The sequence below is a fragment of the Chiloscyllium plagiosum genome, unplaced genomic scaffold (genome assembly GCF_037043375.1).
Source record: "Chiloscyllium plagiosum isolate Xiang-an unplaced genomic scaffold, Cpla_swu_hap1 HiC_scaffold_35, whole genome shotgun sequence".
Classification (NCBI taxonomy): domain Eukaryota; kingdom Metazoa; phylum Chordata; class Chondrichthyes; order Orectolobiformes; family Hemiscylliidae; genus Chiloscyllium; species Chiloscyllium plagiosum.
The window spans coordinates 19,952,403-19,964,898 of record NW_028270173.1 but is presented as its reverse complement, the minus strand read 5'-3'; the positions used below and the strand labels follow the sequence as shown (position 1 = coordinate 19,964,898).

The 12,496-nt window shown below is 51.3% G+C and overlaps 1 protein-coding gene across 1 annotated transcript in view; it reads left to right on the top strand.

Moving 5' to 3' along the window:
- Positions 1–1,524: 1,524 nt before the first annotated feature.
- LOC148140412 (vesicle-trafficking protein SEC22b-like) overlaps positions 1,525–12,496 on the top strand; it is a 54,728-nt gene continuing 43,756 nt past the window's right edge. The window contains exons 1-2 of the mRNA XM_087979342.1: positions 1,525–1,771; positions 10,160–10,269. Of these exons, the coding sequence (XP_087835468.1) occupies positions 1,697–1,771; positions 10,160–10,269 (185 nt within the window). The 5' untranslated portion in view covers positions 1,525–1,696. The remainder of the gene's footprint in view (positions 1,772–10,159; positions 10,270–12,496) is intronic.

Genomic DNA, 12,496 nt, shown 5'->3' with positions numbered 1-12,496 from the left:
CTCCCCTTCCCCATCCCTCTCCCCTCCCCATGCCCCTCCCCTCCCCATCCCCCTCCACTCCCCCATCCCCCTCCACTCCCCCATCCCCATCCCCTCCCCATCCGCCTCCCCTCTGCCATCCCCCTCCCCTCCCCACTTCCATACCCCTCCCCTTCCCCATCCCACACCGCTCTCCCCATCCCTCTCCCCTCCCCTCCCCTTCCCTCTGTTTGTGTGCCTGTGTATGTGTCTGTGTGTCCGTGTGTGTATCTGTATCTGTGTCTGTGTGTGTGTATGTGTTGCTGTTTATGTGTCTGTGTCTTTATGTGTCTTTGTTGTCTGTGTGTGTTTGTGTGTATGTGTGTGTCTGTGTCTGTATGTGTGTGTTTGTGTGTGTGTGTCTGTGTGTGTGTATCTGTGAGTGTGTCTGTGAGTGTATGTATCTGTGAGTGTGTCTGTATGTGTGTATCTGTGAGTGTGTGTATCTGTAAGTGTGTCTGTGTGTGTATCTGTGAGTGTGTGTGTGTGTATATCTATGTGTCTGTGTGTGTATATCTGTGTGTGTGTCTGCGTGTATGTATCTGTGAGTGTGTCTGTGTGTGTATCTTTGAGTGTGTGTGCATATCTGTGCATGTGAGTGTGTGTGTGTGTATATCTGTGTGTGTGCATATGTGTGTGAGTGTGTCTGTGTGTGTATCTGTGAGTGTGTGTGTGTATCTTTGAGTGTGTGTGTGTATATCTGTGTGTGTGTATCTGTGAGTGTGTGTGTATATCTATGTGTGGGGGGGTTGTGTCTGTGTGTGTATCTGTGAGTGTGTGTCTGTGTGTGTATCGTGAGTGTGTGTGTATATATTTGTGTGTGTATCTGAGAGTGCGTGTCTGTGTGTATATCTGTGAGTGTGTGTCTGTGTGTGTATCTGTGTATCTGTGAGTGTGTGTGTATATATCTGTGTGTGTATCTGTGAGTGCGTGTCTGTGTGTATCTGTGAGTGCGTGTCTGTGTGTATCTGTGTGTGTGTCTGTGTGTGTATCTGTGTATCTGTGAGTGTGTGTGTGTATATATCTGTGTGTGTATCTGTGAGTGTGTGTCTGTGTATATCTGTGTGAGTGTGTCTTTGTGTGTGTATATCTGTCTGTGAGTGTATCTGTGTGTGTGTATTTGTGAGTGTGTCTGTGTGTATATAATGTGTGTGTATATATCTGTGTGTGTGTCTTTGTGTGTGTATATATCTGTATGTGTGTGTGTACATCTGTCTGTGAGTGTGTCTGTCTGTGTGTATATCTCTGTGTGTGTATTTGTGAGTGTGTGTCTGTGTGTATATATCTGTGTGTGTCTTTGTGTGTGTATATATATCTGTATGTGTGTGTGTATATATGTGTGTGTGTGTATCTGAGTGTGTGTGGGGTGTGGGTGTGGGTGGTGAAGGTGCTGACGCGGAGCTGCAGTGTGGAAACAGCCACGTCACTCTCTCCCTCTCCCTCCCTCCCTCCCTCCCTCTCCCTCTCTCTCCCTCCCTCTCCCTCTCTCTCCCTCCCTCCCTCTCCCTCTCTCTCTCCTGGGGCTCTCGGAGTTTACTTCCAGCTGCTGCAGCTCCCTCTCTCCCTCCCTGTTTCTGTGTAGCTCTAACACACAGCCAGCCCTCCAGCTGCAGCAGCAGCAGCAACTCTGTGTGTGTGTGTGTCTCTGTCTCTAACAACACTCAGCCCCTACAGCAAGATGATCCTGATGACCATGATCGCCCGGGTGGCCGATGGGCTACCCCTGGCCGCTTCCATGCAGGAGAACGAGCAGGTAAAGGTGCTGGGGAGAGAGGGAGGGAGGGAGAGAGGGGAGACTGGCTGGAGGGAGGAGGGCTGCTGCAGAGACCGGGAGTGAGACAGCCTGTCCCCTCTGTCTGTGTCTGTGTCTGTGTGTGTGTGTCCCACACACTCACACTGACCATCCCCAGCTACTGAGACCCTGAGGGCAAAGCAGCCAGACGGACTGTGAACACACACGGCTGGGTTTGCGTGGAATACAAGGGCAGTCAGATTAATGCAGGGCCTTTTTGTTGTTAGAAAAAGGGATGAGCTCTGTGCATGCATCCCAGTATAGACACACACACACACACACAGGGACACACACATATAGAGACACACAGGGACACACACACACACATATAGAGACACACAGGGACACACACACACACACACATACACACATATAGAGACACACAGGGACACACAGGGGGACACACACACATATAGAGACACGCGCAGACCACAGGGACACACACACACATATAGAGACACATACAGACACACACACACAGGGACACAGACACACACACAGGGACACAGAGACACACACACACAGACACACACACACAGGGACACAGAGACACACACACAGACACACACACAGGGACACAGAGACACACAGAGAAACACACACAGAGACACACACACAGACACACACACACAGGGACACAGAGACACACACACACAGACACACACACAGGGACACAGAGACACACACACACACACACAGAGACACACACACAGAGACACACACACAGAGACACACACACACACACAGACACACACACACACACACACAGACGTGTCCCACATCTGGTAGTTTGCATGCTAATGGTCCCTTATGCCCTGTTGATGTCCTCCTGGAGCCGGGGTAATGGGAGGGAGGAGGTGGAGCTGTGAGCCTGTTTTGCCAGGATTGTGTCACCCCATACCACCTGGGAACCTGTGGCTGGGTCACACCCTCCCTGCAGTGCCAACACGCCAGCGTGCCCCAGCTCTGCGTTCATTCAGTCAGAGGGCTGTGAGTGTTTGGGATTCACAGAGAGAGGGAGTGAGAGAGAGTCAGAATGGGGAGGGGCGGGGGGGGGGGAAGGTGCACAGAGCCCTCGTGTATATTTAAGGATGAGGTAGATGGGTTCTTGACCAATAGGGAAATTGAGGGGAAAGGGCAGGAATGCAGGTGTCGGATCAGCCCACAGACTCCCGTGTGGTGCGGAAGCCTATCGGCCTGTCGAGTCCATACTGGCCCTCCAAAGGGCACCTCACCCAGACCCAACCCACCCCCCCACCCCTGTAACCCTGCGTTTCCCATGGCTAACCCACCTCACCGGCGCATTCCTGGTCACTATGCTGAAATTAATCACGGCCAATCCACCCTAACCTGCACATCTTTGGACTGTGGGAGGAAACCGGAGCACCTGGAGGAAACCCACGCAGACACGGGGAGAATGTGCAAACTCCACACAGTCAGTCGCCTGAGGCGGGAATTGAACCCAGGTCCCTGGTGCTGTGAGGATGGGGATGGGGATTCAACTGTTATTAATATCAAGTGGGCGGCACGGTGGCTCAGTGGTGAGCACTGCTGCCTCACGATGCCAGGAACCCAGGTTCGATTCCAGTCTTGGGCGACTGACTGTGTGGAGTTTGCACATTCTCCCCCCGTGCCTGCGTGGGTTTCCTCCGGGTGCTCCGGTTTCCTCCCACAGTCCAAAGGTGTGTTGGTTAGGGCCATGGGAAATGTGGGGTTAAAGGGATAGGATGGGGGGGGGTGGGGGGATGGTTTGCATCTGAGTGGGATGCTCTTTGGAGGGTCGGTGTGGACTCGATGGGCCAAATGGCCTGCTTCCACAGCGTAGGGATTCTATGGCGTTCGTCGGTGTTGCAAAACTCTTTGGGAAATACGCATTGCGAGGAGCGACTGCCAGCCGATTGAGAGATCGTGGCAGAGCAGAGCAGCAGAAATGCAGAGAGTATCTTCACGGTGACAGACTTTGGAGAGGTGATGGACGAAAGACTCTTGGCTGCCCTTCACCCATAAGGCACTGGGAGAACAGGCGACTGAGAAGACCAGTCAGCCATCTTGGATCTGAGTATAAAGCAGCGGGTGTGTCTTAATCCGATTTATCGGCGTGACCACTTCTGGACCATTACAGGTTTAGTTTCCGCGCTGACGGAAAGGTGTGTGCCAGGCACACCAAACGAATTCCTTCCATCGAGGGATCCTTCAATAAGGAATGATGAAATGGCCGAGAAGAGTGAACGGCTAAGGCTAGAAAAGCAAAAGCCTTCAAGAAGGAGTTCGATGTGATCCTCAGGGATGGTGGGGGAAACAGGGCTCTGAGCGAGACAATTGTATGGGATAGCACAACAGGCTGAAAGGGCTGAATGGCCTACCCCTGCTCTGATTTTCTCTGACTCATTTAAACACCGATACTGACGGGTGTGGGAAGTTTGTTTCCTCTGGCTTGGGGAGGGAAAGTTTAGAATTAGGGAGAAGCATTCTCAGACTCAGCGCCGAGATGTAAAAGGAATTTGGTCGCTCAGAGGCTGGTGGGTCTCTGGAATCCCGTGCCTCCGAGACTCTTGAGTGGAAAGGGAACATGAAACAGAAATGTGAGAGAATGAGTGCAGAGTTTGAGGCGCGGAGGGGCCTGGGTGAGCTACTGTCGGAGTGGCAAAATGTTAGCGTCCAGCTCCAACGCGTGGTGAGGCGAATTGATACAACGCCAGGGGACTTGAGTGTAAAAGGACATCATGCTACGGTTATAGTGGGCATTGGTGAGACCACAGCTAGGACACGGTGTGCAGTTCAGTCTCCTCATGGTAAGGATGTAACTGGACTGACACCTGAAATGAGATGGTTTTTGAGAATAGGTGCAGCCAGAGCATGTACCACGTTAAAATTGTACACAACGTTGGTTCGGCTGCATTTAGAATACTGTGTACAGTTCGCCACATTACCAAAAGGATGTGGACGCTTTGGGGAGGGTGCAGAGAAGGTTTACGAGGAGGTTGCCTGGTATGGAAGGTGCTGGCTATGAAGAGAGGTTGAGTAGGTTAGGCTTATTTTCACTAGAAAAAAGGAGATTGAGGGGGGGAACCTGAGTGAGGTTTACAAAATCATGAAGGGTATAGACAGGGTGGATAGAGACAAGCTTTTTCCCCAGGGTGAGGGATTCAATAACGAGAGGTCACGCTTTCAAGTGAGAGGTGAAAAGTTTAAGGGGGATACACACGGCAAGTACTTCACACAGAGGGTGGTGGGTGTCTGGAACGTGTTGCCAACAGAGGTGGTAGAGACAGGCTCGGTAGATTCATTTAAGATGCGTCTGGACAGAGGCATGAGTCGGTGGGGAGCAGAGGGACACAGATGCTTAGGAATTGGGCGACAGGTTTAGACAGTACATTTGGGTCGGCACAGGCTTGGAGGGCCGAAGGGCCTGTTCCTGGGCTGTAAATTTTCTTCTTTGTTCTTTGTAAGAGTGGCATGGTGGCTCGGTGGTTAGCACTGCTGCCTCACAGCACCAGGGACCCGGGTTCGATCACAGCCTCGGGCGACTGACTGTGTGGAGTTTGCACATTCTCCCCGTGTCTGCGTGGGTTTCCTCCGGGTGCTCCGGTTTCCTCCCACAATCCAAAGATGTGCAGGTCAGGGTGAATTGGCCATGCTAAATTGCGCAGTGTGTCCAGGGACGTGCAGGCTAGGGGAATTAGCCATGGGGAATACAGGGATAGGGAGATTGGTGTGGGTGGGATGCTGTGCAGTGTGGGCCAAGCCACCCTACAGTTTCTATACTGAAAGGATCCTGTGAAGATTCTATGAGGCCGGGCTTGTATCCACTGGAGTTGGGAAAAGTGGGGAACAACTTGATGAACGGTATTCAGTACTGGACAAGGTGGATGTGGTTCCAAGTGGATAAGTCCAGGACTAAGGACACTGCTTTAAGCTGAAAGCCACCTTTACAGGGCAGAGATTAAGGGAATTTCATACGACTGTACCACTTTGAAACTCTTTACCTCACGAGATGGGAGTGGATGATTTCAAGACAGAAGAAGATTCCTGTCAGGCAAGGGAACTGAGGGTCCTTGGGAATAGATAGGAATTCAGAAAAACAAAGCGATCAGCCGTGAGCTCATAGAGTGACAAAGCAGAGAGTAACCATCTGCCTCTACCTCATGTGTCAGAAACGCAAGACAGGTCTTTGTCTTCAAAACATCAAGGGACACAGGGGTAGGGGCAGGACAGTAGTCCATTATTCCATTCATTAACTATCTGAACCCCTCAGTTAGATTCCAGTCTGGAACTCACTCCCAGGTATCCATTAATCTGTATATAAGCCATCTGAACCCCTCGATCAGATTCCAGTCTGTAACTCACTCCCAGGGATCCATTATTCTGTATATAAACCATCTGAACCCCTCGATTAGATTCCAGTCTGTAACTCACCCCCAGGTATCCATTATTCTCTATATAAACCATCTGAACCCCTCGATTAGATTCCAGTCTGTAACTCACTGCCAGGTATCCATTATTCTGTATATAAACCATCTGAGCCCCTCGATTAGATTCCAGTCTGTAACACACTCCCAGGGATCCATTATTCTGTAGATAAACCACCTGAACCCCTCGATTAGATTCCAGTCTGTAACTCACTCCCAGGTATCCATTATTCTGTATATAAGCCATCTGAACCCCTCGATTAGATTCCAGTCTGTAACACACTCCCAGGTATCCATTATTCTGTATATAAACCATCTGAACCCCTCGATTAGATTCCAGTCTGTAACTCACTCCCAGGTATCCATTATTCTGTATATAAACCATCTGAACCCCTCGATCAGATTCCAGTCTTTAACTCACTCCCAGGGATCCATTATTCTGTATATAAACCATCTGAGCCCCTCGATTAGATTCCAGTCTGTAACTCACTCCCAGGTATCCATTATTCTGTATATAAACTATCTGAACCCCTCGATTAGATTCCAGTCTGTAACTCACTCCCAGGTATCCATTATTCTGTATATAAACCATCTGAACCCCTCGATCAGATTCCAGTCTTTAACTCACTCCCAGGGATCCATTATTCTGTATATAAACCATCTGAGCCCCTCGATTAGATTCCAGTCTGTAACACACTCCCAGGTATCCATTATTCTGTATATAAACTATCTGAGCCCCTCGATTAGATTCCAGTCTGTACCTCACTCCCAGGTATCCATTATTCTGTATATAAACCATCTGAACCCCTCGATTAGATTCCAGTCTGTAACTCACTCCCAGGTATCCATTAATCTGTATTTAGATCTGTGTCAGAGAGTCAGTACTGATGGTGTGCTGCACTATCATGAGTGTGTGAGTCAGTGTTTACATTGCTACAACTCTGTGGTAATCCCCCTTTCACCTCGCTCCTCTCCCCGCAATTCCACTCCAACTAACATTCAATAAGCTACTCTCATGTTATTGCTTTACCCATCCAGTCTTCCTGGACCTGGTGAGCATTAGGATCTGGAACCGTAGAATCCCTCTCGTGTGGAAGCTGGGAATTCAGCCCATTGATTTCACAGCTTCCCATTCGGCAGCACACAGACAGTCACCCGAGGCTGGGTCCGAACCCGGTTCCCTGGCACTAGGAGGCAGCAGTGCTAACAACCAGGCCACTGCACTTGTGGTGGTAATAGCAACTCTGTCCACTCCAAATATTCCACGTCTTTGGTTAGGTGGGCTTGGATCGGCGCAACATCGAGGGCCAAAGGGCCTGTACTGCACTGTATTCTTCTACGTTCTATGTCTTATTGCAGACCTGTCCCTACAACTGGTGCTGCAATAGAAGTAAACATTACCACGGGAGAAGGGAGAGGGTAATCAGCTAGTGGGCCTGGTCAGAGAGTCAGGAAAGCACTGATACTCCCTCGCCCTGTGTCAATGTTTACCTGTATCGCAACAGATTCTAATCTCAATAAACACAAACAGTCAACTGCAAACTGCTCAGGGCGGACGAGACCTGGTGTTGAGCAAGGATTGTCACAATCTGTCACAGATCCAACTATCTGTCTATTGGAGAGCCTGGCTGTCACCTGCTGCAGGTTGCACAGAGTGATGGGTAGTGAATGGCAGAGTGCACTCTCGCCATGTTGTATGTGCTCTGCAAATATTTCAGCACAGTGTTGGGGAGCATTTCCCGGTATCTAACCCCGTGCTGTCCCTGTTCTGGGAGGGTTTGATGGGGACAGTGTAGAGGGAGCTTTACTCTGTATCTAACCCCGTGTTGTCCCTATCCTGGGAGTGTTTGATGGGGACAGTGTAGACGGAGCTTTACTCTGTATCTAACCCCATGCTGTCCCTGTCCCTGGGAGTGTTTGATGGGGACAGTGTAGAGGGAGCTTTACTCTGTATCTCACCCCGTGCTGTCCCTGTCCTGGGAGTGTTTGATGGGGACAGTGTAGAGGGAGTTTTACTCTGTATCTCACCCCGTGCTGTCCCTGTCCTGGGAGTGTTTGATGGGGGACAGTGTAGAGGGAGCTTTACTCTGTATCTAACCCCATGCTGTCCCTGTCCTGGGAGTGTTTGATGGGGGACAGTGTAGAGTAAGCTTTACTCTGTATCTAACCCCGTGCTGGGAGTGTTTGATGGAGACAGTGTAGAGGGAGCTTTACTCTGTATCTAACCCCGTGCTGTCCCTGTCCTGGGAGTGTTTGATGGGGGACAGTGTAGAGAGAGCTTTACTCTGTATCTAACCCCGTGCTGTCCCTGTCCTGGGAGTGTTTGATGGAGGACAGTGTAGAGGGAGCTTTACTCTGTATCTAACCCCGTGCTGTCCCTGGTCTGGGAGTGTTTGGTGGTGCTGAACCTTACGCTGACGTACTGTACAATAACACTGCTCTGTGAAGTTCATCTGAGGATACTGTAGTAACTGTAATGTGCTCCGCCAGGTGTACCACTTGAAATATGAGTGTGCTGACTGGACCAGATTACCAGCCCCAGTCAGGGAGTCCTGGCTGACAGGTCAGGACCTGAGCGTCAGGACTTCCGTTCACTCTGGGATTCATATCTGAGGGAGCTGGGTCAGTGTCCTGGATTCACCGTGTGTGAACAAAGGGGGACTTGGTGGTGGCATACCGGCCTCTGTTTCAGATTGTATTTCAGATTTGTCTAATGTCTCAATATTGGAGCATAATTTCAACATTTGTTACTCACAAGAAAGCAGGACATATTGGAGAAGACTATCATAGAACCTTTACAGTGTGGAAACAGGCCCTTCGGCCCAACAAGACCACGCTGACCCTCCGAAGAGTAATTAACCCAGACCCATTCCCCTATTGCTCTACATTAACCCCTGACTAATGCACCCAACCTACACGTCCCTGAACACTGTGTACAATTTCCCACGGCCAATCCACCCTGACCTGCACATCTTTGGACTGCGGGAGGAAACCGGAGCACCCGGAGGAAACCCACGCAGACACGGGGAGAATGTGCAAACTCCACACAGACAGTCGCCCGAGGCTGGAATCGAACCCGGGTCCCTGGCGCTGGGAGGCAGCAGTGCTAACCACTAAGCCACCATGCCACCCCTGAATGGGCTATTACCTGGGGAAGGGCTTCTTGCCCGATTTTCCTGCTTCTCGGATGCTGCGTGACCTGCTGTGCTTCTCCAGCACCTCACTCTCGACTCTATTACCTGGGGAAGACAGGCAACCAGCTCACACTGATAATGGGGAGGGAGGAAATGATGCCAGAAGGACTTCAGATTGGAAATTTGAATGTAGTGAGGCTGCTGAGATGTGTGGGCCAAAGACTGGGGGCTTTGTATGAAACACAGGGTATAGTGAAGGGACAGTGAGCTGACTGTGTGGTATCTCCCAGACCACAAAAGTGTTGAGTGCGAATTATGGGGGTGTTAGAGGGAGCTTGTGTAACTCTGGTTAAGTCACGGCCAGTGGATGGGTCCCAGTTCTGAACGGCTCTTTGGGAGGCAGGAAGTGACACAATTGTCTGGGCAATGTTTCCGAGGCTTTGACCCATTGGGTTCGGTGGGAGAAGCTGGGGATCGATTCTCCCTGGGACAGAGAGGGGAGGGACGGAGTGAGGGGAGCGGAGAATCTGATGGGATTGTCCCAAGCCATGACAAGTGCCAGCCCTGCACACCCTCCTCGATGTTCTGAAGACGTTGAGGGCTCAGGATTTCAGGCTGCGGCCCTGAAGGATTGGAAATGGGACCAGGGCTCAAAGGGAAATGAGCTTCCAAGGCTCAGGAGATTGAGTGGGGCAGCAGGGGAGAGGGGAGAGGTGGGGTCGGATGGATTAGAGTGCTCTAAAAAACGGGCAGGCAGGTGTTGGATGGGGCGAATGGTCGGTGAGTGATGTTGTTTGTCCTTCCAGTCAGGGCGGAACCTGCAGGAATATCAGAACCAGGCCAAGCAGCTCTTTCGGAAGCTGACGGAACATTCTCCAACCCGGTGCACCCTGGAGACCGGGCTCCTGATGTTTCAGTAGGTATCACGGAGCGCGGGTTGAGGGATTAGTGCAGTGCAGCAGCATTACTGTCCAGGGACACGCGAGGGGGAGGAGGGGGTCAATGTCGGAATGTCTGGTCACCCAGGCCATTGGGGACCACCTTTAGCAGAGAGTAACACTGAGGGGCATTGGGAAGCTGTTATCCCCCAGTTACTGTATGAGTGTAGGTGCTGAGGTAACGCTGAGGGACATTGGGAAGCTGTTACCCCACAGTTACTGTGTGAGTGTAGGTGCTGAGGGTAACACTGAGGGACATTGGGAAGCTGTTACCCCCCAGTTACTGTGTGAGTGTAGGTGCTGAGGTAACGCTGAGGGACTTTGGGAAGCTGTTACCCCCCAGTTACTGTATGAGTGTAGGTGCTGAGGGTATCACTGAGGGGCATTGGGAAGCTGTTACCACCCAGTTACTGTGTGAGTGTAGGTGCTGAGGGTAACACTGAGGGGCATTGGGAAGCTGTTACCCCCCAGTTACTGTGTGAGTGTAGGTGCTGAGGGTAACACTGAGGGACATTGGGAAGTTGTTACCCCCCAGTTACTGTGTGAGTGTAGGTGCTGAGGGTAACACTGAGGGACATTGGGAAGCTGTTACCCCCCAGTTACTGTGTGAGTGTAGGTGCTGAGGGTAACACTGAGGGACATTGGGAAGCTGTTACCCCCCAGTTACTGTGTGAGTGTAGGTGCTGAGGGTAACACTGAGGGACATTGGGAAGCTGTTACCCCCCAGTTACTGTGTGAGTGTAGGTGCTGAGGGTATCACTGAGGGGCATTGGGAAGCTGTTACCCCCCAGTTACTGTGTGAGTGTAGGTGCTGAGGGTATCACTGAGGGGCATTGGGAAGCTGTTACCCCCCAGTTACTGTGTGAGTGTAGGTGCTGAGGGTATCACTGAGGGGCATTGGGAAGCTGTTACCCCCCAGTTACTGTGTGAGTGTAGGTGCTGAGGGTAACACTGAGGGACATTGGGAAGCTGTTACAACACAGTTACTGTGTGAGTGTAGGTGCTGAGGATAACACTGAGGGGCATTGGGAAGCTGTTACCCTCCAGTTACTGTGTGAGTGTAGGTGCTGAGGGTAACGATGAGGGACTTTGGGAAGCTGTTACCCTCCAGTTACTGTGTGAGTGCAGGTGCTGAGAGTAACACTGAGGGACATTGGGAAGCTGTTACCCCCCAGTTACTGTGTGAGTGTAGGTGCTGAGGGTAACACTGAGGGACATTGGGAAGCTGTTACCCCAGTTACTGTATGAGTGTCGGTGCTGAGGGGAACACTGAGGGACATTGGGAAGCTGTTACCCCCCCAGTTACTGTGTGAGTGCAGGTGCTGAGGGTAACACTGAGGGACATTGGGAAGCTGTTACTCCCCCAGTTACTGTGTGAGTGTAGGTGCTGAGGGTAACACTGAGGGACATTGGGAAGCTGTTACCCCCCAGTTACTGTGTGAGTGTAGGTGCTGAGGGTAACACTGAGGGACATTGGGAAGCTGTTACCCCCCAGTTACTGTGTGGGTGTAGGTGCTGAGGGTATCACTGAGGGGCATTGGGAAGCTGTTACCCTCCAGTTACTGTGTGAGTGTAGGTGCTGAGGGTAACGATGAGGGACTTTGGGAAGCTGTTACCCTCCAGTTACTGTGTGAGTGTAGGTGCTGAGAGTATCACTGAAGGGCATTGGGAAGCTGTTACCCCCCAGTTACTGTGTGAGTGTAGGTGCTGAGGGTATCACTGAGGGACATTGGGAAGCTGTTACCCCCCAGTTACTGTGTGAGTGTAGGTGCTGAGGGTAACACTGAGGGACATTGGGAAGCTGTTACCCCCCAGTTACTGTGTGAGTGTAGGTGCTGAGGGTATCACTGAAGGGCATTGGGAAGCTGTTACCCCCCAGTTACTGTGTGAGTGTAGGTGCTGAGGGTATCACTGAAGGGCATTGGGAAGCTGTTACCCCCCAGTTACTGTGTGAGTGTAGGTGCTGAGGGTAACGCTGAGGGACATTGGGAAACTGTTACCCCAGTTACTGTGTGAGTGTAGCTGCTGAGGATAACGCTGAGGGACATTGCGAAGCTGTAACCCCCCAGTTACTGTGTGAGTGTAGGTGCTGAGGGCAACACTGAGGGACATTGGGAAACTGTTACCCCCCAGTTACTGTGTGAGTGTAGGTGCTGAGGGTAACACTGAGGGACATTGGGAAGCTGTTACTCCCCAGTTACTGTG